The sequence below is a fragment of the Macaca fascicularis genome, chromosome 19 (genome assembly GCF_037993035.2).
Source record: "Macaca fascicularis isolate 582-1 chromosome 19, T2T-MFA8v1.1".
Lineage (NCBI taxonomy): Eukaryota > Metazoa > Chordata > Mammalia > Primates > Cercopithecidae > Macaca > Macaca fascicularis.
Genome location: NC_088393.1, coordinates 16,385,670 through 16,408,261, shown reverse-complemented (window position 1 = coordinate 16,408,261; position 22,592 = coordinate 16,385,670). Strand labels below are relative to the sequence as shown.

At 52.9% G+C, this 22,592-nt stretch overlaps 1 protein-coding gene across 14 annotated transcripts in view; it reads right to left on the bottom strand.

Moving 5' to 3' along the window:
• The window catches only part of TPM4 (tropomyosin 4), a 36,493-nt gene that overhangs the window by 11,053 nt on the left and 2,848 nt on the right, over positions 1–22,592 (bottom strand). For 4 of the 14 annotated variants that reach the window (XR_012428511.1, XR_012428509.1, XR_012428512.1 and 1 more), the window contains exons 2-6: positions 15,982–16,107; positions 9,747–9,880; positions 5,901–6,018; positions 3,553–4,390; positions 3,284–3,359 (exon numbers count right to left, since the gene is read on the bottom strand). Coding sequence is in view for 8 of the 14 variants with exons in the window: in XM_045381206.3 (XP_045237141.1) it covers positions 3,284–3,359; positions 4,320–4,390; positions 5,901–6,018; positions 9,747–9,880; positions 15,457–15,588 (531 nt within the window). In the remaining 6 variants the exon portion in view is untranslated. Of the gene's footprint in view, positions 1–3,283; positions 3,360–3,552; positions 4,391–5,900; positions 6,019–9,746; positions 9,881–10,714; positions 10,898–14,484; positions 15,351–15,456; positions 15,660–15,981; positions 16,108–22,592 lie in introns of those variants that run through there. The other 10 variants (XM_065534841.2, XM_005588309.5, XM_005588310.4 and 7 more) reach the window with 6 other exon arrangements.

The window sequence follows — 22,592 nt, the reverse complement described above, 5'->3', positions numbered from 1 at the left end:
TCCCAGCTAATTTTTGTTATTTTCAGTAGAGACAGGGTTTCGCCATGATGGCCAGCCAGGCTGGTCTCGAACTCCGGACCTCAGGTGATTGGCCTGCCTCGGCCTCTGAATAACTAACATTATTAGCTGCTTACCAGGGTCCAGACACAGTCAATGGCATCACAGCCTGGTATTTGTAATCCCATTTTATAGGGGAGGAAAGGGTCGCAGAAAGGTGAAGTTACTATTTTGCCTAGGGTCATAAGGCTATTAAGTGATCAAGTCATGACTGAAGCCTGACTCTGGAGTGCAGCGCGGCAATCTTGGCTCACTGCAACCTCTGCCCTCCAGGCTCAAGTGATCCTCTCACCTCAGCCTCCCGAGTAGCTGGGATCACAGGCATGCGCCACTATGCCCAGCTAATTTTTGTATTTTTAGTAGAGACGGGGTCTTGCCACGTTGCCCAGGCTGGTCTCGAACTTCTGAGCCCAAGTGCTTCTCCCGCCTCGGCTTCCTAAAGTGCTGGGATTACAGGCATGAGCCACCGTGCTGGACCTACAGCTGTTTTAAATGCTGCCTCCTTGGTGACACCGTTCACAATCTACCAAGGTCCCTCTATTGTATTGCCAAAGCACTGTGTGACTTTGCCAATCCCTTCCACTAGGCTAAACTATGAACTCTTCAAGAGCAGATGCCAGGCCGGGCACAGTGGCTCACGCCTGTAATCCCAGCACTTTGGGGGGCCGAGGTGGGTGGATCACTTGAGGTCAGGAGTTTGAGACCAGCCTGGCCAACATGGCAAGACCCCGTCTCTACTAAAAATACAAAAATTAGTCAGGCGTGGTGGTGTGCGCCTGTATTCCCAGTTACTCAGGAGGTGGAGGCGGTAGAAGTGCTTGAGCCTAGGAGGTAGAGGTTGCAGTGGGCCAAGATCGCGCCTCTGTACTCCAGCCTGGGTGACAGAGCAAGGCTCCGTGTCAAAAAAAAAAAAAAAAAAAAAAAAAAGCAGATGCCACGTCAGTGGTGTCACGTCTATCCCCCTAGCCCAGGGCAGTGTTTGGCACACACACCCCAACTGCATTCATTCTTTATACATCCCAGTATCAGATATATGCCAGGGCTGGCATATATGGGAGAGAGAGGCAGGTGGATCATTTGAGGCCAGGAGTTTGAGATCAGCCTGGGCAACATGGTAAAACACCGTCTCTACTAAAAAAAAAAAAATTACACACACACACACACACACACTCTCTACAGATATATGCCAGACACAATGCTAGTACTAGGGACACAACTCTGAACAAGACGACTTGGTTCCTGTCCTTACAACTTATAATCTAGCAAGGAAGGCATGCAATTAATGGAGTAATTATAGTAAATGTAAGAAATCATAATGCCAGGAAAAGTACAGACAGGGCTACACAGCAGAGAAATACCTAACCTAGATGAGAAATCAGAGAAGGCCTCTCAGAAGTGATGTTTGAGCAGAAGCGCAAAGGATGAACAGGAGGCCAGGCTCGGCGGCCCACGCCTGTAATCCCAGCACTTTGGGAGGCCGAGGTGGGAGGATCACTTGAGGCCAGGAGTTCAAGACCAGCCTGGCCAACATGATGAAACCTCGTCTCTACCAAAAAATTAGAAAAATTAGCCAGGCACGGTGGCTCACGCCTGTAATCCCAGCACTTTGGGAGGCTGAGGTGGGAGGATCACTTGAGGTCAGGAGTTTAAGATCAGCCTGGGCAACACAGACTGCGCTCTACAAAAAAAAAAAAAAGAAAAAAAATACAGTTTTGGAGTAGTGGCACATGCCTGCAAGTCCTAGCTACTCAGCTGAGGTGATAGGATTATTTAAGCCCAGGAGTTTAGGGCCTGCAGTGAGCTATGATCACGCCACTACACTCCAACCTGGGCAACAGACCAAGATCTCATCTCTAGGCCGGGTGCAATGGGTCACGCCTGTAATCCCAGCACTTTGGAAGGCCGAGGCAGGCAGATCACTTGAGATCAGGAGTTCGAGACCAGCCTGGCCAACATGGTGAAACCTTGTGTCTACCAAAAATTATAAAAATTAGCGGCCGGGCGCGGTGGCTCAAGCCTGTAATCCCAGCACTTTGGGGGGCCGAGACGGGCGGATCACGAGGTCAGGAGATCGAGACCATCCTGGTTAACACGGTGAAACCCCGTCTCTACTAAAAAATACAAAAAACTCGCCGGGCGAGGTGGCGGGCGCCTGTAGTCCCAGCTACTCGGGAGGCTGAGGCAGGAGAATGGCGTGAACCCGGGAGGCGGAGCTTGCAGTGAGCTGAGATCCGGCCACTGCACTTCAGCCTGGGTGACAGAGCGAGACTCCGTCTCAAAAAAAAAAAAAAAAAAAAAATTAGCTGGGCGTGGTAATCCACGCCTGTAATCCCAGCTACTCGGGAGGCTGAGGTAGGAGAATTGCTTGAACTTGGGGGTCGAAGGCTGGAGTGAGCCGAGATCATACCACTTCACTCCAGCCTGGGTGACAAGAGTGAGAGACTATCTAAAAAAAAAAAAAAAAAAAAAAAAATGCTGAATAGGGGTTTGTCAAGCAAAAGGAAAGCCACACCCAGCTGAGTGAATAGCAGGTGGTGGCTGTGGTGGGAGGATGGCTTGAGCCCAGGAGTTCAAGGCTGCAATAAACTACTATCGTGCCACTGAATTCCAGCCTGGGCAACAGAGCAAGACTCTGTCTCAAAAAAAAAAAAAAAAAAGCGGGGGAGTGGAGGTGATGGGAGAACAAAGAATGCCTGTGAAACTGCAAAAGCAGGAGCAAGAATGAGGAAGAGAAGAGGCTGGGGAATTCAGTGGGGTTCGGCCACGGAAGTATGTCCTTTGTTCCCAATGTAGCTGCCACGTAGCGACGGCTTTGGGTGCTGTTTCAACCTAAAAAGCCCAATTCCACCTCTGATCATTGCTATACCTTTGAGATGGTATTTCTGGAGGAACCAGGGGAATCGGGTGAGAGGGAGACTCTGTGTTTATATGACGATGCTTAGATCTCGCTAAGAGGAGCCTCATGTTCTATCTCTATCCTCCTGAGATGGAGATCAAAGATGGTGCTCAGACCCCATGGAAGAGGACCCAAGAGTGTGCAGGAGAAATCCAGCTCTTTCTGTAGGGGAGAATCCCTGGCTGCCAGGCACCTATGCTATTGTTAAAGAAAAGTCAGATTTCCAAATACCCTGATAGGCTCCTGTATCCCTAGGCTCCTGTATCCCTCGGGGGGAAAGAAAAGAACCGAGTCCAGCAAGCCACCCTCCGGCTCAAGCCAACCACCAACCTTTTCAGACGCAGCCTCCAGAGATTTCAGGTTGTTAGTAACATTCTTGAGTTCTTCTTCCAGGTCACCACATTTTCTGCACAGAGACAAAGGATTTTTATGTCTTATCTTCCCTTACAGCTGGCAATATAGCAATCGCCCCTACAATAAATGTTCAAAAGGAGAAACCTACACAGTCCCGGGGCAGGCCCCAGAAGGAATGTGGGGGGAAAATGTTAATGGATTTTTCTGTAGTACGATACTATGGGCTTATCAAAGCCTTATCATACCAGGCAGAGGCGAGGCGCGACCGAGGAGTATTTGGAGGGCTTGGAAAGCACTTCTGGTCTTCTGCCAAGGGTGAGGCTACAAGGACTTGTGAAATCTATGATTGATGAGGCCGACTCCGGAAGGTGTTAAGAATGGGACCGAGGGCAGGAGGCAGGCAGATAGCAATGAGAGTTTGCATGGGACACTCCGGGAAGGAAGCCCGGAGCGGATTTCTGAAACCAGATCTCTCTCAGCATTCCAGGATGCTCTGTGGGGCTGAATTCCTTACCCGGGGCCAAGAGGACAGGCGTTTTGTTTTTCGGTGCTTGTGGGATTCTGGTTAAGCTTCTCACCTTCCCCCCCAGGAATGTGTCACAGCCAAACACTGACAGTAGGATCAAAGCATTTACATACTGACGGGGGAGTTGGGGGGGAAGCCTGCCTTCTGGAGCAGGTCAGTGTTCCATTCAGATGGCACAGCCCCCTGATATATCCTCTCTGGGACTTCTGGGCTTCCCTGCTGCCTCCTGTCTCACTCCTATTTCCTCATATCTTTGCAGAAAGAGTCAACACGTGGGCAGCGCTTCCCATGGCAGTAAGAATAAGAACAAGTCACCACCTCTCTTTGTCATGGAAGCCAAGAGAAAGAAAGGATGAGCCATGAGCCCCCGTCGCCCATCCACTTCAGCAGAGGCCCCGGTCACAGCCCATTCCCAACACAGCCAGCTCCCTCCCACTCCTTCCCAGGAACTGAGCCAGCCTCGCTCAGTCCTGTTCTGCCACTCACAGTTCAGACACCTCCGCACGCTCCTCTGCCCTCTCCAGCTCACCCTCCAGGATGACCAGCTTACGAGCTACCTGCAGAGACAGAAACGCCCAGCTGAGCCCGATCCCCACCAGCCATGTCTTCTCCCACCCACTGCAGACAGTCCCCAGGGATGCCCCACCCAGATCCCTAGACCAGCTGCAACATGGGTTTTTCTGGTGTTTCTTTTCTTGTCTTTTTTTTTTTCGGGACAGTCTCCCTCTGCTGCCCAGGCTGGAGTGCAGTGGCACAATCTCGGCTCACTGCAACCTCCACCTCCTGGGTTCCAGCGATTCTCCTGCCTCAGCCTTCCAAGTAGGTGGGACTACAGGCACGTGCCACCATGCCCAGCTAATTTTTGTATTTTCAGTAGAGACGGGGTTTTACCATATTGGCCAGGTTGGTCTTGAATTCCTGACCTCATGATCCACCTGCCTTGGCCTCCCAGAGTGCTGGTATTACAGGCATGAGCCACCACCCCCGGCCTCTTTTTTATTTTTTTGAGACAGAGTCTCGCTCTATCATCCAGGCTGAAATGCAGTGGCGCAATCTCGACTCACAGCAACCTCTGCCTCTTGGGTTCAAGTGATTCTTCTGTCTCAGTCTCCCAAATAGCTGGGCTTACAGGCGTGTGCCACACGCCTGGCGAATTTTTGTATTTTTTGTAGAGACGGGATTTCACCATGTTGGCCAGACTGGTCATGAACTCCTGACCTCAGGTGATCTGCCTGCCTCGACCTCCCAAATTGCTGGGATTACCGGCGTGAGCTACATGCCCAGCTCTTTTTTATGTTTTTGACACAGGGTCATGCTCTGTCTCCAAGGCTGGAGAGCAGTGGCATGATCGGAGCTCACTGAAGCCTTGATTTCCCAGGCTCAAGCGATCCTCTTGCCTCAGCCTCCCAAGTAGATGGGACCACAAGTGCATGCCACCACGCCCAGCTAATTATTATTATTATTATTATTATTATTATTATTATTATTATTTTTAGAAATGGGGTCTCGCTATGTTGCCCAGGCTGGTCTCAAACTCCTGGACTCAGGTGATGTTCCCGCCTTGGTCGAAGTGCTGGGGTTACAGGTACGAGCCACCAGACCTGGCCTTTTGCTGGTGCTTCAACTGAAAGAGCTATCCTGGGGCCTGGAGGGAATCCTGATTCTCTTCCTCAGGCCTGAGGAGTGAGGCAGACAAGAGGCGGGAAGGAAGAGCCGAGCCATCGAGGAAGGCAAAGGAGGGCCTGGGCTTGCATGGTCTGAAACTCCACGGCTTGGGACCACAATCCTCCATTTTTGCCCAACTGTGCCAAAACTCCCAGCTAACGACACTAAGTGAGCTGATCATTCGGTTTTCCCATTACATTAGACAAGCGTCCGCCGGACTTTCTGGCATCGTGAGAGATAGCTTCCTAGCCAAGTGGCTGTCTCTGGACAAACATATGTTCACGCAGGAGGACAGCTGACCTAACCAAGAGCTTCCTTTCGTTGGCCCCGGCATCCTCCCTATCTCAGCAGATGCATTTCCTCCCACTTCCTGCTGCTGCGCCATCTGTCAGCCTCACTCACCTCCTCGTATTTGCGGTCAGCCTCTTCTGCAATGTGCTTGGCCTCTTTGAGCTGCATCTCCTGAATTTCCATCTTCTCCTCATCCTTCATGGCCCGGTTTTCTATCACCTTCATTCCTCTGCAAGGAGCAATCTCATCAGGACTGCTGTTCACTCACACCCCTCCACCCTCGTCTCATCTATCTTTCTTTTTTTTTGAGACAGAGTCTCGTTCTGTTGTCCAGGCTGGAGTGCAGTGGCACGATCTCAGCTCACTGCAACCTCCGACTCCTAGGTTCAAGCGATTCTCCTGCCTCAGCCTCCTGAGTAGCTGGAATTACAGGCACCCATCACCATGTCTGGCTAATTTTTGTTTTTTTAGTAGAGATGGAGTTTCACCATGTTGGTCAGGCTGGTCTCAAACTCCTGACCTCAAATGACCCGCCCACCTCGGCCTCCCAAAGTGCCAGGATTACAGGAGTGAGCCACCGCGCCCCGCCTATCTTTTTAAAAATTTTTTTTGCAGAGATGGGGGTCTCACTATGTTGTCCAGGTTGGTTGCAAACACCTGGGCACAAGTGATCCTACTGCCTTGGCCTTCCAAAGCGTTGGGATTACAAGCATGAGATACCACCCCTGGTGCCATCTCTCATCTAAATGAGTCTCTAAATCTACTAAGCACTGTAACACAGTGCGAAGATGAAAACTCTGTGCACATATTTCCTTCATCTTGTTTTTTTTTTTTTGTTTTTGAGATGGAGTCTCGCTCTGCCACCCAGGCTGGAGTGCAGTAGCGTGATCTCAGCTCACTGCAACCTCCATCTCCCAGGTTCAAGCGATTCTCCTGTCTCAGCCTCCAGAGTAGCTGGGACTATAGGAATGCATCACCATGCCCGGCTAACTTATATTTTTAGTAGAGAGGGGGTTTCGCCATGTTGGCCAGGCTGGTCTGGAATTCCTGACCTCAAGTGATCTGCCCGCCTCGGCCTCCCAGAGTGCTGGGATTACAGGTGTGAGCCACCGCGCCCAGCCTCCCTTCATCTTTACTGACTAGCAGGCACTTTTCTAAGTGCCTTCACTTTCACAACTGCCCTATGGAGCAGGTGCATTATCCACATTTTACAAATGAAACAACCAAGGCGTAGAGAGAGGTTAAGTAACTTAAGGTTACAGAGCTGATAAGTGTTAGAGCTGGGGTGCAGCCCTTGGCAGTCTGACTCCAGAGTCGGTGCCCCCTTTCTTTTTCTTTTGAGAGACAGCATCTCACTCTGTTGCCCAGGCTGGAGTGCAGTGGTGCCCTGAGAGTTCACGGCAGCCTTGTCCTCCCAGGCTCAAGCGATCCTGTTGCCTCAGCCTCCTGAGTAGCTGGGACTATAGGTGTGCACCACCGCACTCGGTTAAACTAAAAATAATTTTTTTGTGGAGGTGGGGGTTTTGCTATGTTGCTGAGGTAGGAGGATCGCTTGAGCCCAGGAGTTCAAGGTTCTGGTGAGCCGTGATTGCACCACAGCACTCCAGCCTGAGTGACGGAGCAAGATGCTGTGTATTTTATTTTTTTTTCCTTGAGACAGGTTCTCACTCTGTTGCCCAGGCTGGAGTGTAGTGGTGTAGTTATAGCTCAATGCAGCCTTATCTTCCTGGGATCAGGTGATTCTCCCACCTCAGCCCCTTGAGTGGCTGGGACTACCAGCATGCACTACCATGCTTGGCTAACTTTTAATATTTTTCTATAGAGATGGGGTCTCACTATGTTGTCCAGGCTGGTCTCAAACTCCCGGGCTCAAGCGATCCACCCACTTCCCAAAGTGCTGGGATTACAGGCGTGAGCCACCACACCCTGCCAAGACCTTGTGTATTTAAAAAAAGGAAAGAAAAGAAGAGGCCAGCCTGGGATAATGTGTCATTGCTATGTATCATTCCCACTCAGCACAGAGACCATATGCTTCTTGCTGTCCAATAAATATGTCTATATGGGGTATCACCCATTCTCAGCTAAGTCTCAAAACGCCCTCCCCTACCTGTACGAGGTCTCACCCTCAGCATGTGAGCAAGCTTGCTGGGATATTTATTGTTCCCAAATCCCTTGTAGCAACCAAGAGACCAAAGTGACTTGCCCAAGGCTCCATAGAAAGTGCCAGTGGAAGAAGCTGACTCTAGATCCCCCAGCTTCAAGTATAGAATTCTTTCTACTGAGACACAGCCATCTCTAACAGGGGTGTCACCAAAGGCCTCTGGGGGCATGGTGCAAACAAGAGACTGGCCTTTGCAGCCCCTCTTGGTTTGCCAATATGGGAGCCCTCAACGTCAGCATCCAGCCAGGCTGGTCTGACTGTGAACAGCAGCTAACTCAGGCCACAGGCACAGCCAGGAGCCCTCGTGACTGGATCCTTCCTCTGCCCCGTGGCTGCCCGAGCTGCCCCCCTCTCCCTCAATTCGGTGGCTGAAGCAGAGTCTGCAGTGGCGTCTGTTCCCTCTGCCCTGGCTGTTCCACTACTTGGGAAGAAATTTCCAGCTTGGGCAACATGCGATCTCCAAGATTTCCTAGCTGGTTTCTAATCTCTGGTTAGTGGTCACAACAGCAGAATCAGAATCGCATCTTAAATTAGCCAGGCGTGATGGCATGTGCCTGTAGTCCCAGCTTTACTCTGGAGCGCTGGAGGTTGTGGCAGGAGGATCACTTGAGCCCAGGACATCGAGGCTGCAGTGAGCTGCGATCGCACCGCTGCATTCCAGCCTGGGTGATAGAGTGAGACCCTGTCTCAAAAAAAAAAAAAGAAATGAATCTTTGGGAGGCGTTTATACTGCAAAAGCATGGTGGCTGATGGCTCAAGTGAGAACTCCGGCGCGAGTGAGGGGCAGACGCGATGGTCACTGGTTGGGCCCACACCATCGCCACACAAGGAGCTCGTTTTCCATCACACAGAGACTGCTGCTTCTGTGAATTACACAATCTACCCTCAGTCTTCCAGAGAGCCTGTGCTAAGGCGTGCCAGAGAATGATCCGGCTCCCGAGGAGAAGGCACCCTACTGGTGGCTGGGATGCAGCACAGATGCCACGGAGGGGCGAGGAACAGTTTCTTTTTTTTCCTGAGACAGAGTCTCACTCTGTCACCCAGGCTGGAGTGCAGTGGTGCGATCTCGGCTCACTGCAACCTCTGCCTCCTGGGTTCAAGCTGGGGGATCTTGCCTTAGCCTCCCGAGTAGTTGGGATTACAGGTGCCCGCCACCATGCCCCGCTAATTTGTATATATATATATATATATTTTTTTGAGACAGAGTCTTGCTCTGTCTCCCAGGCTGGAGTGCAGTGGCCGGATCTCAGCTCACTGCAAGCTCCGCTTCCCAGGTTAACGCCATTCTCCTGCCTCAGCCTCCCGAGTAGGTGGGACTACAGGCGCCCGCCACCTCGCCCGGCTAGTTTTTTTGTATTTTTTAGTAGAGATGGGGTTTCACCGTGTTAGCCAGGATGGTCTCGATCTCCTGACATCGTGATCCGCCCGTCTCGGCCTCCCAAAGTGCTGGGATTACAGGCTTGAGCCACCGCGCCTGGCCTAATTTGTGTATTTTTAGTAGAGATGGGTTTCACCACGTTGGCCAGGCTGGTCTCGAACTCCCAACCTCAGGTGATCCACCCGCCTCGGCCTCCCAAAGTTGTGGGATTACAGGCGTGAGCCACCGCGCCTGGCCAAGGATAAACATCTCTACCCCTCAGAGTGACAGTTTACAAAGTGCTGTCATGCATCTGTTTGTGAACACATGCATGTCCCCGTGACCTTGTTTACTTTCACACCAGCTCTGCGGGGTCGGCAGCACGATCCCCATTTTCCAAAAGAAAACATGGATGCCACTGGATTCAAAGTGTCCTTACCTCTCACTCTCATCTGCAGCCTTTTCCGCCTCCTCCAGCTTCTGCAGGGCCGTGGCCAGTCGTTCCTGAGCCCTGTCCAACTCCTCCTCAACGAGCTGGATGCGTCGGTTGAGGGCGGCCACATCACCTTCAGCCTGGGGAGGTGGGAGTGCAGCCATGTGAAGAAGTATCAGGCCAGCCACCAGTGGGAGCCTCCCCCATGTCCTGCCCTCTGTTAACCCGATTTTCCCCATCAAAGCCCACCCAGGAGACCAGGCCATAGGGAATTTACACTCATACCAAAATTTCAGTGTGATCTTCCCGGAAAATGTCCGGGAAAAACATCCACCACTCAATAGCAAAAGGTGAGCATCGCCAGGCGCGGTGGCTCACGCCTGTAATCCCAGTACTTTGGGAGGCCAAGGCGGGTGTATCACAAGGTCAAGAGATCGAGACCATCCTGGCCAACATGGTGAAATCCTGTCTCTACTTAAAACAGAAAAATTAGCTGAGCGTGGTGGCATGTGCCTGTAGTCCCAGATGCTTGAGAGGCTGAGGCAGAAGAATCACTTGAATCTGGGTGGCAGAGGTTGCCAGGAACCGAGATCGCGCCACTGCACTCCAGCCTGGTGACAGAGCAAGACTCCATCTCCAAAAAAAAAAAAAGGCAAGTGTCCCAGTACAAGATGGGTAGTTGAGTCAACACAGGAGGCAAACATACCACATGTGCTTTGAGATGAATGTCAGTGTTGGCCTCTCCAGCAACACAATAGACCCAACGTTAGGCTAAGATCTAAGATAGGCTCTTCTCTGAAAAAGGCACAGTGTTACCACATAGAGAGTTCTAGGGCTCACTGTGAGATTCCTAGAAAGCAAGGCCATCAGTGACCTGGCTCACTGTGTCCCGTGAGTTCCGCTCCCATTCACCTGAACGGCAAGATAAATGCAAGACTATGGAGCCCTCAGTTAAATGCTGGCCATGCAATTACCAAGGTGGGACGAGATCGGGCAGCCTCGTTGGAATCCCATCCTTCAATCAGCCTGGCTGAGAGATGGCAGGACAAAAAGATACGAAAAGGGAAAGAAAACTTGGTTGCAGGCAAGGAACACATACCCCGATAGTGTTATTGGCTTTTCAAGGGGTTTTTACCTACAAGGAAGGAAGTATAATGGGAAGCATTAAAGCAGGAACTCCAGGGCCAGAAAGTGCTGGGTTGGAATCCCTGCTTTGTCATTTTCTTTTTAACTTTTTTTTTTTTAAACTGAGACAGTGTCGCTCCGTCACCCAGGCTGGAGTGCAGTGGTGCAATCTCGGCTGACTGCAACCTCCTCACCTCCAGGTTTAAGCAATTCTCTGCCTCAGCCTCCGGAGTAGCTGGGATTACAGGCGCCTGCCACCACGCCCGGCTAATTTTTTTGTATATTTAGTAGAGACGGGGTTTCACCATCTTGGCCAGGCTGGTCTTGAACTCCTGACCTCGTGATCCACCTGCCTCAGCCTCCCAAAGTGCTGGGATTACAGGCGAGAGCCACCATGCCCAGCCTTCTTTTTAATTTTTTTTTTCGAGATGGAGTCTTGCGTTGTCACCCAGGCTGGAGTGCAATGGCATGATCTCGGCTCACTGCAACCTCTGCCTCCCAGGTTCAAGCAATTCTCCTGCCTCAGCCTCCTGAGTAGCTGGGATTACAGACGGGCACCACCACGCCTGGCTAACTTTTCGTATTTTTAGTAGAGACAGGGTTTCGTCTTGTTGGCCAGGCTGGTCTCAAACTCCTGGCCTCATGTGATCCACCCTCCTTGGTCTCCCAAAGTGCCGGGATTACAGGTATGAGCCACTGCACCTGGCCACATTTTGTCATTTTCATAGCCACGTGGTGTTGGGAAGGTTGCTTCATCATCCTGGCCGTCTCCATCCCAAAGCCTGATTAGTTACAGGACTGCCTTGAGGCTGTAACTCCAGGACGTGGTGCTGCTTAGCCTCAGCAGGTGGGATGTGCCAGAAAAAAGGCATCTCTTATTGCCATGGTTTTATTTTACCGCAATTTCATCCTCAAACATTGCACCCATTTTACAGGTGAGGAAACCGAGGGGCCCCACTGGGTGAAGTGGTTTTGTTCAGTGACTCAGAATTGGTAAGAAATGAATGGCCTCTTAAGACCCACCCAGGGCTCTTCCTTGTCAGAACCTGTCCCCTAGGTCCTGCCAGGGTGTCATGGCCTGGCGAGTTTTCCAGCAATGCCCGCTCTTTGGAAGGAATATTGAGAACGGGTCAAACGGGCCTCCACCGAGAGGAAAAGGGAAGCCACACTACCTTTTTCCTATCAGGACAAATGAAGAATCCCTGAACTGGGGAAGGCTATCAAAATTATTAGGAAGGCCGGGCGTGGTGGCTCACATCCGTAATCCTAGCACTCTGGGAGGCCAAGGCGGGTGGATCACATGAGGTCAGGAGTTGGAGACCAGCCTGGCCAACATGGTGAAACCACGTCTCTACTAAAACTACAAAAAAAAAAAAACATAGTCGGTGTGGTGGCGGGAGCCTGTAATCCCAGCTATTTGGGAGGCTGAGGCAGAAGAACCGCTTGAACCCGGGAGGTGGAGGCTGCAGTGAGCCGAGATCGTGCCACTGCACTCCAGCCTGGGCAACAGAGTGAGACTCTGTCTCAAAAAAACAAAAATTATTAGGAAAGCCGCCACTCCCTCTCCTGCCCTGAGTTCATTCGGGTGGCAGAGGTAGGGCGGTGGCGGGGGGAGGGCGCGAATAGAATGAGGCTAACGTGGCTGAAAAACACAAGTAGAGTCAGGAAGGTCTCTTAGCCTCAGATTCCTAGAGACAGACAGGGGTGTTTCATATTGCAGCGTCCTCTGAAACACCAAAAGCAGAGAATTGTGAAAACCACCGATGAAACTGTCTTGAGAAACGTCACTCAGGCCTTCCCATGAATGGGTGCCTTTCATTCCTTTTAATTGCATAGATCTTAACTCCTCCTACCACCTTCAGTCACTGGGCCAGGAACTGATGTTGCAAAAAAGCTCTGCAACCAACACCATTATTGAATTCTAGGACATTTTCATCACCCACCAAAAACAAACAAACAAACAAACAACTGCGTAGCTATTAGTAGTCTAGGAATTGATTTTAAAGATCCAACAGAGGTGCTTGATTCATGAGTTGTCTTTTAAGAGTGAGTAGCCCTTATGTGGGAAATTCTGAATCCTGGCAAACAATGCTTTTGGCAGATTTTCAACTGTCTGGAGTTGGGAGATACACGCATATCTGTACATGCATTCATATATATGTATTTTTGAAAAACTGCTAGTCACTGCCGAGTCATTTTGGGTTCCACCCCTTCCTGCAATCAAAGCCTTCCACACGCTACAAAGGATTTCCCTTATAAGGTAAAAGAGGCTTGCTAGATACATGTGGCAAAGGAACAGGAAGATGTCAGTTAATCACACAAAAATCTAAACGAAACCAGCTGTCGGGAAACAGGCCCAGAAGTCTACCACACGCCGGCTCCTGGCTTATCCTACAAGAGTGAAAGGGTTTTTCTTTTTTTTAAACCCACCCCTGGTCTTAGCTCCTTTTGCCCTGGGAAAAGGAACTTAGTTCCCAGACCGAGAGAAGCATCCTTTGCTTTTTCAAGAACTTCTTGAACTTTTTCAAGAAGTCTTCCGCTCTCCAAAAACAGCTTCCCTCCCAACTAGACGGTCCTGCTCCTAAGTCTTGGCTCGAGGCTGAGGGCCATTTTGAAGCCGAGTTAATTGTCCTCCAGCGAGATGACTTGGGATGAGATCAGAGCGAGTGCTGTGTCGGTTAAGTGTGAGAAAGAGGCCAGACCGGCTACCGATTGAGGCTTACACCGGGTTTGGGTTTCTAAGGCCTCTTTGGGCCAAAGCAGCCCTTACAGGAATAGAGGCTTCAACCAGGCCCATGCTGCAGCCCCCATCTGGGCTCTTTCCAGACCTGGCAATTCACACCACCAATTCCATCTGGCCGGGCATCTTTTGCCCCTCTAGGGTCCCCGCCCTGAGCCTCAACACTTAGCTTTCAGGGCTCTTGGGCTTCAACCTCTACCTGCATCTCCACCTCCCACCATACAACTTTCTTGCTTCTGAGTCTGTGCACACACCCCTGTCTCTGGTCCCAGCAAACTTAGTCTATAAGACCCTGCTCAACCTCCATTTTGGAGCCTCCCGTGATGCTCCCATAACTGCACAGAAAATCCATGGAATGCAAACCTCGCTTGATCAGTGAGTCAGCTCCCCTGCCTCCATTTGTCTCTGAGCTCTTCCCAGGGCAGAGAAAACACAATTGAGGCTGGGTGCGGTGGTTCACACTCTTAATCCCAGCACTTTGGGAGGCCAAGGTGGGCAGATCACGAGGTCAGGAGTTCGAGACCAGCCTGGCCAGCATCGTGAAACATCGCCTCTACTAAAAATACAAAAAATAAAATAAAATAAAATAAAAATAGCTGGGCGTGGTGGCAGGCGCCTGTAATCCCAGCTACTCGGGAGGTTGAGGCAGGAGAATCGCTTTAACTCGGGAGGTAGAGGTTGCAGTGAGCCGAGATCGCGGCACTGCACTCCAGCCTGGGCGACAGAGTGAGACTGTCTCAAAAACAAACAAACAAACAAAAAACAAGAAACAAAACACAATTGGGCATTTACAAAGCGCCAGGCTCCACGCCTGAGATTTCACTCCTGGGACCCTCCCTGCTACTCTGGGGGGTCGGGATTCTTATCAGTCCTACTCACAGATGGGGAAACAGCTCCTACAGAGTCAATACCAAGTCATGCAGCTGGTGGGTGGCATGAGATGGGACCAGAATCCAAATCTGTCCCCAGCCCCTGGCGGTGCCACCATCTGTCCCAAGGGACAGCCAGGGGGATGATGCAGAGGGGATGGTGAAAATCCCTCCTTCTTCAGACCCATTGTCTATCTCGGGCCCTGCCCGAGACTCGCGGCGGAGGCGCACAGCAGGCGCTCAAACGACAGTGGGTCCAGGGCCCCGCGCTTGCGTTCCCGGGGCCTTCTGGAGGAAGGCAGTGTCCCGCCGCCCCGGTTCCCGCAGGAATCAGCTGGAGAGAGAAAGGCGGGCGGCTCGGGGCTGAACTTCCGCCACCCTCCATCCCCACCCGCCCCCGCCGCCTGGAGAAGACACGTCGCCGCCGCGCCCCTGGGAACGGTCAGGGAAGTCCAAGCAGGAGCCGCAAAGCCGCGAAAGAGGCGAGAAAGTGCGACCCCCTCCCCAGATCCCCGGACCCCCGTCGAAATCCCTGTCGGCCGGTCAAACCCCAGACAATGGAAGCTCCACGTTTCCATCCTCACTTCCCGCCCACAAGTCCGGTAGCGGGTTCCCCTCGGCCTGGGACCCCAGAGCCAGCCCTGAGTCGGAACCTGCACGATGCGCCCCCTCCCGCCGCTTCACTTCTCCACTCGGAGATCGCGCACCCCCTCCACCCCATCCCCCCATTTCCCGCTCAGCCGGCTCCGCCCGACCCGGAGGCGGCGCCCCCTCCCCTGTCCCAGGCCCAGGAAGGAGGACGGCGGAGGAAGAAAGGGGTTCTGGTTGCGAGCGCAGGGATGTGGGTCTGCGATCGGCGTCCGAGGGCGTAAAAAGGAGGCCCGAGGACTGCGCGCGGGCGGGCAGCGCGGGAAGCCGGGAAGAAAAGAGGGCGTGCGGGGGAGGAGGCTGCGGGCGCGGGGCCCGGGGCCGGGGCGCTCACTTTCTCGCGCCGCTCGCGCTCGCCGTCCAGCTCCCGCTGCAGGCCCTGCGCGCGGTCTTCCGCCTCGTCCGCCTGCTGCTGCAGGGCCTGGATCTTGCGTTTCACCGCCTCCAGGGAGTTGAGGCCGGCCATGGCGCGGAGGCGCAGAGGCGCACGGGCAGCGGCGGGCGCTCGGCTGGACTCGGCTCCGGCGAGAGCTGCACGGCCGCGCCCCGGCCCCCCAAGCCTTTGCCTGCGCGGGGGCCGCCCCCGCCTCTCCCCGCCCCCCGGGCCGGCTGCCGTCGGGGCGATGAGGTCACCTGGCCGGGCCGCCGACGTCAGCACCGCTGGGGGAGGGCCTGACGTCGGCACCGCTGGCCACAGCTGCTGGAAAGTGCCCCTTTTCGGGACTTATTTGGAGAAAGCGCTGGGAGGCGCCGCCTTCTCCTCCTCCTCTTCCTCCTCCCCCTCCGGCTATCCCCGCCCTCCCGGCCCCAGGGCTCCGGCCTGGCCCCGCTGCAGGCTCCCGCATCGCTGCACACATACGTCGGAGGCTTTCTTCTCCGTGAGCTCCAACTTCTCCTGCGCGTCCTTCAAGTTCTCCGAATATTTATCCAGCTCGTCCTCTGTCCCTTTTAGTTTCTTCTGGAGGTGTGTCAGTTCCTCCTCCACCTGGGGACGACAGAGCGGGGAACGGGTCAGCCTGGGGGCGGGCACGTCCCCGAGGTGCAGGGGTGGTCCCGCCCCCAATATTCACAAGAGTCCTTCGTCTCTCTCTGGGCCTCAGTTTCCTTATCTGTAAAACAGGGGTTACAATAGCAGGCACCAGGCCATCCAAGCTACCTGATAGTAGGATTTTCACATTCGTCCTGAGGACCAGCTGTTTTAGCCTTATCGGGATCCCCAGTACTCTAGGGAGATCGATAGCAGCTTTTGGGAAACTGAAGACCCCTAATGTTTTCCAGAAATACACATTCCAGTTTCAGGGGTGCAGCCTCACCATAATCTGGAGTGAAGCAGAATCTCATTCTCCGTGCCTGGATCCCCCTGCCCATCCCTGTCCCCAGCCTTTCTCCCTCTGGTTCTGACCCCAACACACGGTCAGAGAAACTTTCCAAATACGCCTGCCCTGCTTCTGCCTAGAACCTGCTATGGCTCCCTATGGCCCAAGGCAGTGGTTCTTAGACTGTCTTACCAAAATACTCTGCAGGGCTGAAGGGCTCAGACCTAGTGCCTCATTTCTGGGCTTCGGGGGCTTGGCTAGAAGAGACTCGCCCCTACAGGATCACTTTGTTTGAAGACTCGGGTTAAATCTTTAAAATTTTTGCATATAGGCCATGTTCATTTTAATAAAGCTGTCCCTTACTTTCCCTAAATTTTCAGTCCTCTGTTTATCCCAAGAGTCTGCCCCCATTCTCCCACCAGTCCTAGTCTGAGAAGCTCAGGTCTATGGGATACAAACCACAGACCCCATCACCTCTCTCTCTTTGTCAACCCCTGCCACACCGGTCTAGAGTTGGCTCAGGAAGTCGTTCCTGTCACCTCCAGGCTGCAGCTCCCTCCCTGGGCCCCCAACTCTCTGGATTAGGGTGATTATATCCAGCTCATGCCTGGATTTGACTTTCTTTTTTTCTTTTTTTGGAGTCTCGCTCTGTTGCCCAGGCTGGAGTGCAGTGGCATGATCTCAGCTCACTGCAACCTCCGCCTCCTGGGTTCAAGTGATTCTCCTGCCTCAGCCTCCCTGGTAGCTGGTATTACAGGTGCATACCAGCACGCCTGGCTGATTTTTGTATTTTCAGTAGAGACGGGGTTTCACAATATTGGCCAGGCTGGTCTCAAACTCCTGACCTCAAGTGATCTGCCCGCCTTGGCCTCCCAAATTGCTGGGATTGCAGGTGTGAGTCACCACACCTGGCTTGGATCTGACTTTTGCCTCAGATGGTTTGACACTGATCTTGTTCCTGCTCCCAGGGTGGGCAGGCAGCCCCCACTGAGCCCAGCTTCGTTCTCCTGCTTCCTCCCCACAGCAGGAGGCTCAGAGAGGTGGAATGACTTTCCCTAGGTCACACAGCACAGGGTTTGAGCTCAGGTCTTCTGAATATAAGCCTGTTATGAACTGAATGTTTGCTTCTGCCCCCTCTCCAATTTGTATGTTGAAGCCCTCATCTCCATGTGATGGCAATTGGTGATGGGGCCTTTGGAAGATGATGAGGTTTGGGTGAGGTCATGAGGGTTGACCTGCCATGATGGGATTAGGGCCCTTATGAGAAAAGACCAGAACTTGGTTATCCTCTTCCAATGTGAGGACACAGCAAGAAGGCGGCTGTCTGTAAGCTAGCTAGAGAGCCCTCACCAGACATTTAATCTGCCAACATCTTGATCTTGGACATCTAGCCTCCAGACTGTAAACAACAAATGTCTGTTATTGAAGCCACCTAGTCTATGGTGTTTTGTTGTAACTGCCTGAGCTGACAAAGACAAAGCCCTTGGCCTTGTTCCTCACACCAGGCCAGCTTCCATTCCTCCCTCTCTGACTTGCTTCTTTTCTCTTTTTTCCTGAAGAGGGTATGTTAAAAAAAAAGCTGCTGTACCCGTGGCTTCTAGACCGAGCTCTGAATCCTATCTGGGTTACATGCTCACTCCTGAGTGGATGTGCAAAATGTAGCAGGTGCTCCGTGTGTGTGTGTGTGTGTGTGTGTGTGTGTGTGTGTGTGTGTGCGCTTTTTTTTTCCTTTTTTTTTTTTTTTACACAGTCTTGCTGTGTCTCCCAGGTTGGAGTGCAGTGGCGTGATCATAGCTTACTACAGCCTTGACCTCCTGGGCTCAAGTGATCCTCCCGCCTCAGCCTCCTGAGCAGCTGGGAAGTGTGAACTCCAGGCTTCCCATCTTGCGGCCTGCTGGGTGTCAGCTGGAGGATGGGGGTGGAGGCTGGCAGCTGGGGGTTCAGCTGAAGTCACTGAAGTGACCTGCAAGGGTCTCTAACTGAGATGCCACAGAGAGCAAGTAGGGCTATCCTGTCTGAAGTCCTCAGGAGCATCCCAAGCTATGGGGAGGTGACAGGGCCCAACCCAGGGTGGCCAGCTGATCAGGGCAAGGTCAGAATCTATAGGGCGTGACCTTGACCTCCAGGTGGGGAGCCTGGAAGCCTGACTCCAAATTCAAGCTCTGCAACCCCTGTCCCCTTTTCTGGCCTTGGTTTCTCCATCTGCAGAAGAGAAACCTTGACATGCTGGTCTCTGAGCATTCCAGCAGCTGCTTTTGAACTTCTGCCTTGACTGAAAAAATGAGCCAGTTTCCTTAAAGACGTTTCATAGGTCAATCTTGACCTATACTGTCCACCTGACTTCCTTCCAGATCTGTGGATCACAGCCTTTATTAGGTGCCAACTGTGTGCCCAGCACAGGACTCTCCTAACATGTAGGAAGAGTGAGAGCAAATCTGACAGCATTGAGCTCATCAGGGTATGAAGGTGGTTTGGGTGTTTCGTTTTGTTTTGTTTTTGTTTTTTTGAGATAGGATCTCGCTGTGTTGTCCAGGCTGGTCTCGAACTCCTGGGCTCAAGGGATCCTCCCACTTCAGCCTCCTGAGTAGCTGGGACAACAGGCATATGCCACCCCACCTGGCTGGTTTGGGATTTTTTGTTTGTTTGGTTTGGGGTTTTGACTGCTTTTTTGGGGGCAGTGTTTGGGCATGAACAGGTGAGGATGGAGATAAGGCCGGCAGGGGGCTATCTGGCATTTAGAATGTATTGGGCATAGGCCGGGCGCGGTGGCTCAAGCCTGTAATCCCAGCACTTTGGGAGGCCGAGACGGGCGGATCACGAGGTCAGGAGATCAAGACCATCCTGGCGAACACGGTGAAACCCCGTCTCTACTAAAAAAAATACAAAAAACTAGCCAGGCGAGGTGGCGGGCGCCTGTAGTCCCAGCTACTCCAGAGGCTGAGGCGGGAGAATGGCGTAAACCCGGGAGGCGGAGCTTGCAGTGAGCTGAGATCTGGCCACTGCACTCCAGCCCGGGCGACAGAGCGAGACTCCGTCTCAAAAAAAAAAAAAAAAAAAAGAATGTATTGGGCATGTTACGAATTTTTTTTGATATTTTTTTTGAGACGGAGTCTTGCTCTGTTGCCCAGGCTGGAGTGTAATGGCGTGATCTCGGCTCACTGCAACTTCCACCTCCCGGACTCAAGTGATTCTCCTGCCTCAACCTCCCTAGTAGCTGGGATTACAGGCTTATGCCACCAAGCGCAGCTAATTTTTGTATTTTTTGTAGAGACAGGGTTTTGCCAGGCTGGTCTCAAACTCCTGACCTCAGGTGATCCGCCCACCTCAGCCTCCCAAAGTGCTGGGATTACAGGTGTGAGCCACTGTGCCCGACCAGGGTGTGTTACAAATATTGTCCCAGGGAAGCCCCATACTACAGAAGGGCAAACTGAGTCTCTGAAAGGGGAAGGGACTTGCCTGATGCCACACAGATGGGGGATTTGAATCTTTGTTAGTCTGATTCCAAAGCTGGTTTGCTCGACTTCTAAACCATGCTGGACCCACTGCTAAGAATGACTTTCTGCTTTTTACTGGGAGGGCTTCTACTGTCCCTCCGTGCTCAGTCCCAGGGCTCCCCAACCCTGGTGGCCTGCTCTGCTGCCCTGAGCAGAGGTTTCATCACCCCTACGGCCCTCCCAGCCTCTGTCCCTCCCTCTGGTCTGGCCCTGACCTCTGAGTTGGAGGTATTCACGGTCTGTCTCCCTCAGCTTGGAGTTCCCTGGGGGTCAGGTCTGGGGCCACGATGGGCCCCAGCATCAGAACACTGTAGGAAGTGTTTGGGATGAATCGATGACACAGCCCCAAACCCTTCAGTGGTAGGCAGTGAGTATAAAAAATAAATGAGAGCTGGGCGCGGTGGCTCATGCCTGTAATCCCAGCACTTTGGGAGGTCGAGGTGGGTGGATCACGAGGTCAGGAGTTCGAGACCAGCCTGACCAACGTGGTGAAACCCCGTCTTTACTAAAAATACAAAAATTAACCGGGCGTAGTGGCGCGTGCCCGTCATTGTCCCTCTGTGAGCCTCAGTTTCCCAGCCTGTCATAGGATTACCTTAGTCCCTGCAAATGTGGCCTTGGGGCGGGGCTGAGGCAGGATGTGGGGTCAAAGGCCAGTGGTGGAGGATGTTGCTGCCCTGGGAGGGGAGTGGGCAGGAAGCGGCCAGGCTGGGCCTCTTTGTCCTGTTCCCACACTGGGGAGGCAGGGCCAGAAATCAGTGCTTGGCTGCTGGGATCAGGCTGGCTCAAGAGCCCGAGAGCTGCTCTCTCTGGCCTCCTGCAGCATCAGGCACTCTAAGTGCCTCTATTCCCCAGCAGGACTGGCCATCAGCTCCCATGGGGCTCTGGCTTCTGCTTGGGAATTCTGGGATCTTGGGTTCCACACCTGAACTTCAGAAGGCCTCATGTGCTCCCATTTCACAGATGAGGACACTGAGGGCCCAGAGATGTGCAGGAACGTGTCCTCAGTCATGAAGCTAGGAGAGTCACAAAGACCAGGCTCTGTGGCTCAAGTCTGTGATCCCAGCACTTTGGGAGGTTGAGGTGGAAGGATCACTTGAGCCCAGGAGTTCAAGACTAGCCCGGACAACATAGTGAGACCCTGTTTCTACAAAAAAATAAAATGACTAGCTGGGCGTGGAGGCGTGCACCTATAGTCCCAGCTACTGGGGAGGCTGAGGTGGGAGGATCACTTGAGCCTGGCAGTTTGAGACTGCAGTGAACTGTGATTGCACCACTGCACTACAGCCTGGGCAACAAAGTGAGACCCCTATCTCTAAAAAATGAGGCTGAGGTGGGAGGATCACTTGAGCCTGGGAGTTTGAGATTGCAGTAAGCTGTGATTGCACCACTGCACTACAGCCTGGACAACACAGTGAAATCCTCATCTCTAAAAAATAAAAATACATTTAAAGACTGACATACACAAGGTGTGTGCTAGTCTATGGAGTGTTGCCTCAAAGCCAGTCTATGGAGACTGGCTTTGAGCCCAAGTCTACTCCAGTGGGCATTTTTGTGGGACAAAAAAGACATAATGAAAAGAACCTGTCCTCACCTCCTTGGCCATGCAGCTGGCTGGAGGTTTTGAGGATCCTTCCCTTTTGAACTTGTGACTGCCTTGCGAGACAGCCACTCACACCTTAGTAAGAATTAGAACCATAAACTTGTTTCTCTCTGAATCTCTGGCTAAGTCCCTCATGGTGAGGGCTAAATGATGGCTAGAAGCTGGCCCAGCATAGGATGAATGTCTGTGTTTGCCAGGGAGGGGCACAGAGAAGGCGAAGAGAGCTTGTGGCAGGGAACACTGGGGTGGGGCTTGGCCTGAGCGAATGTGCCACAGACTCTTAGGGCAGCCCCAGGGCATTGGGGGCTGGGGAGGCCCAAAGGGGAAGTAGGGTGGGGCAGGAAATCAACCCACATTTATTGAATGCTTACTCTGAGCTAGGCACCGGGCCAATGGTTCCACCTGTACAGTCACCTTTAATCCTGTCACGGGGCGGCGAGGGAGGCCCTACTGTCACTTCCATATCTCACTCAGGCAGCCGTCCGGGACACCCAGCGACTAAGCCATGACTCAAACATGGCCAGTCTGAGCCCCGAGCTTTCGCCTTTAGCTGCTGGGCTGGCCTGGCTCCTAGCCTGGGTGGGGCTGGGCACTCAGTGCCATGGTCTTAGGCATCTCCCAGGGCTTATCGGAGACCTGGACGCTCCCCAGGGCTTGGCAGTTGACTTTGGTGTGTGGATAAGCTTTGTGGGGAACATGGCTCTGTGGGAGGGGACTGCCTTCCTTCCTCCCACCCACTGCTCGTGTCCGCTCTGCTCCAAACCATGGCCACGGCCTTGGGACTCCAGTGCACTCTCGTTCCAAGGGTTCCCAGGACTCTTGTCTCCAATGCTCTGGGTCTGTGTGGGCTCTTGGCTGCCGGGAGATGAGAAATGGCCTCCCTGTCCGTCTGCCATGGGCGGCCCATCTCCCCCGGCCTCCAGGCTTATAGCAGGGACACCCCCACATACATATTGAGATTCTCAGACTCACTCTCAACTCTACTGCTATCCTAGTCCCCAGAGCCCACCCAGTCACCCCTGCAGCAGGTCACCGCCCTGGGATCCCACCACACACA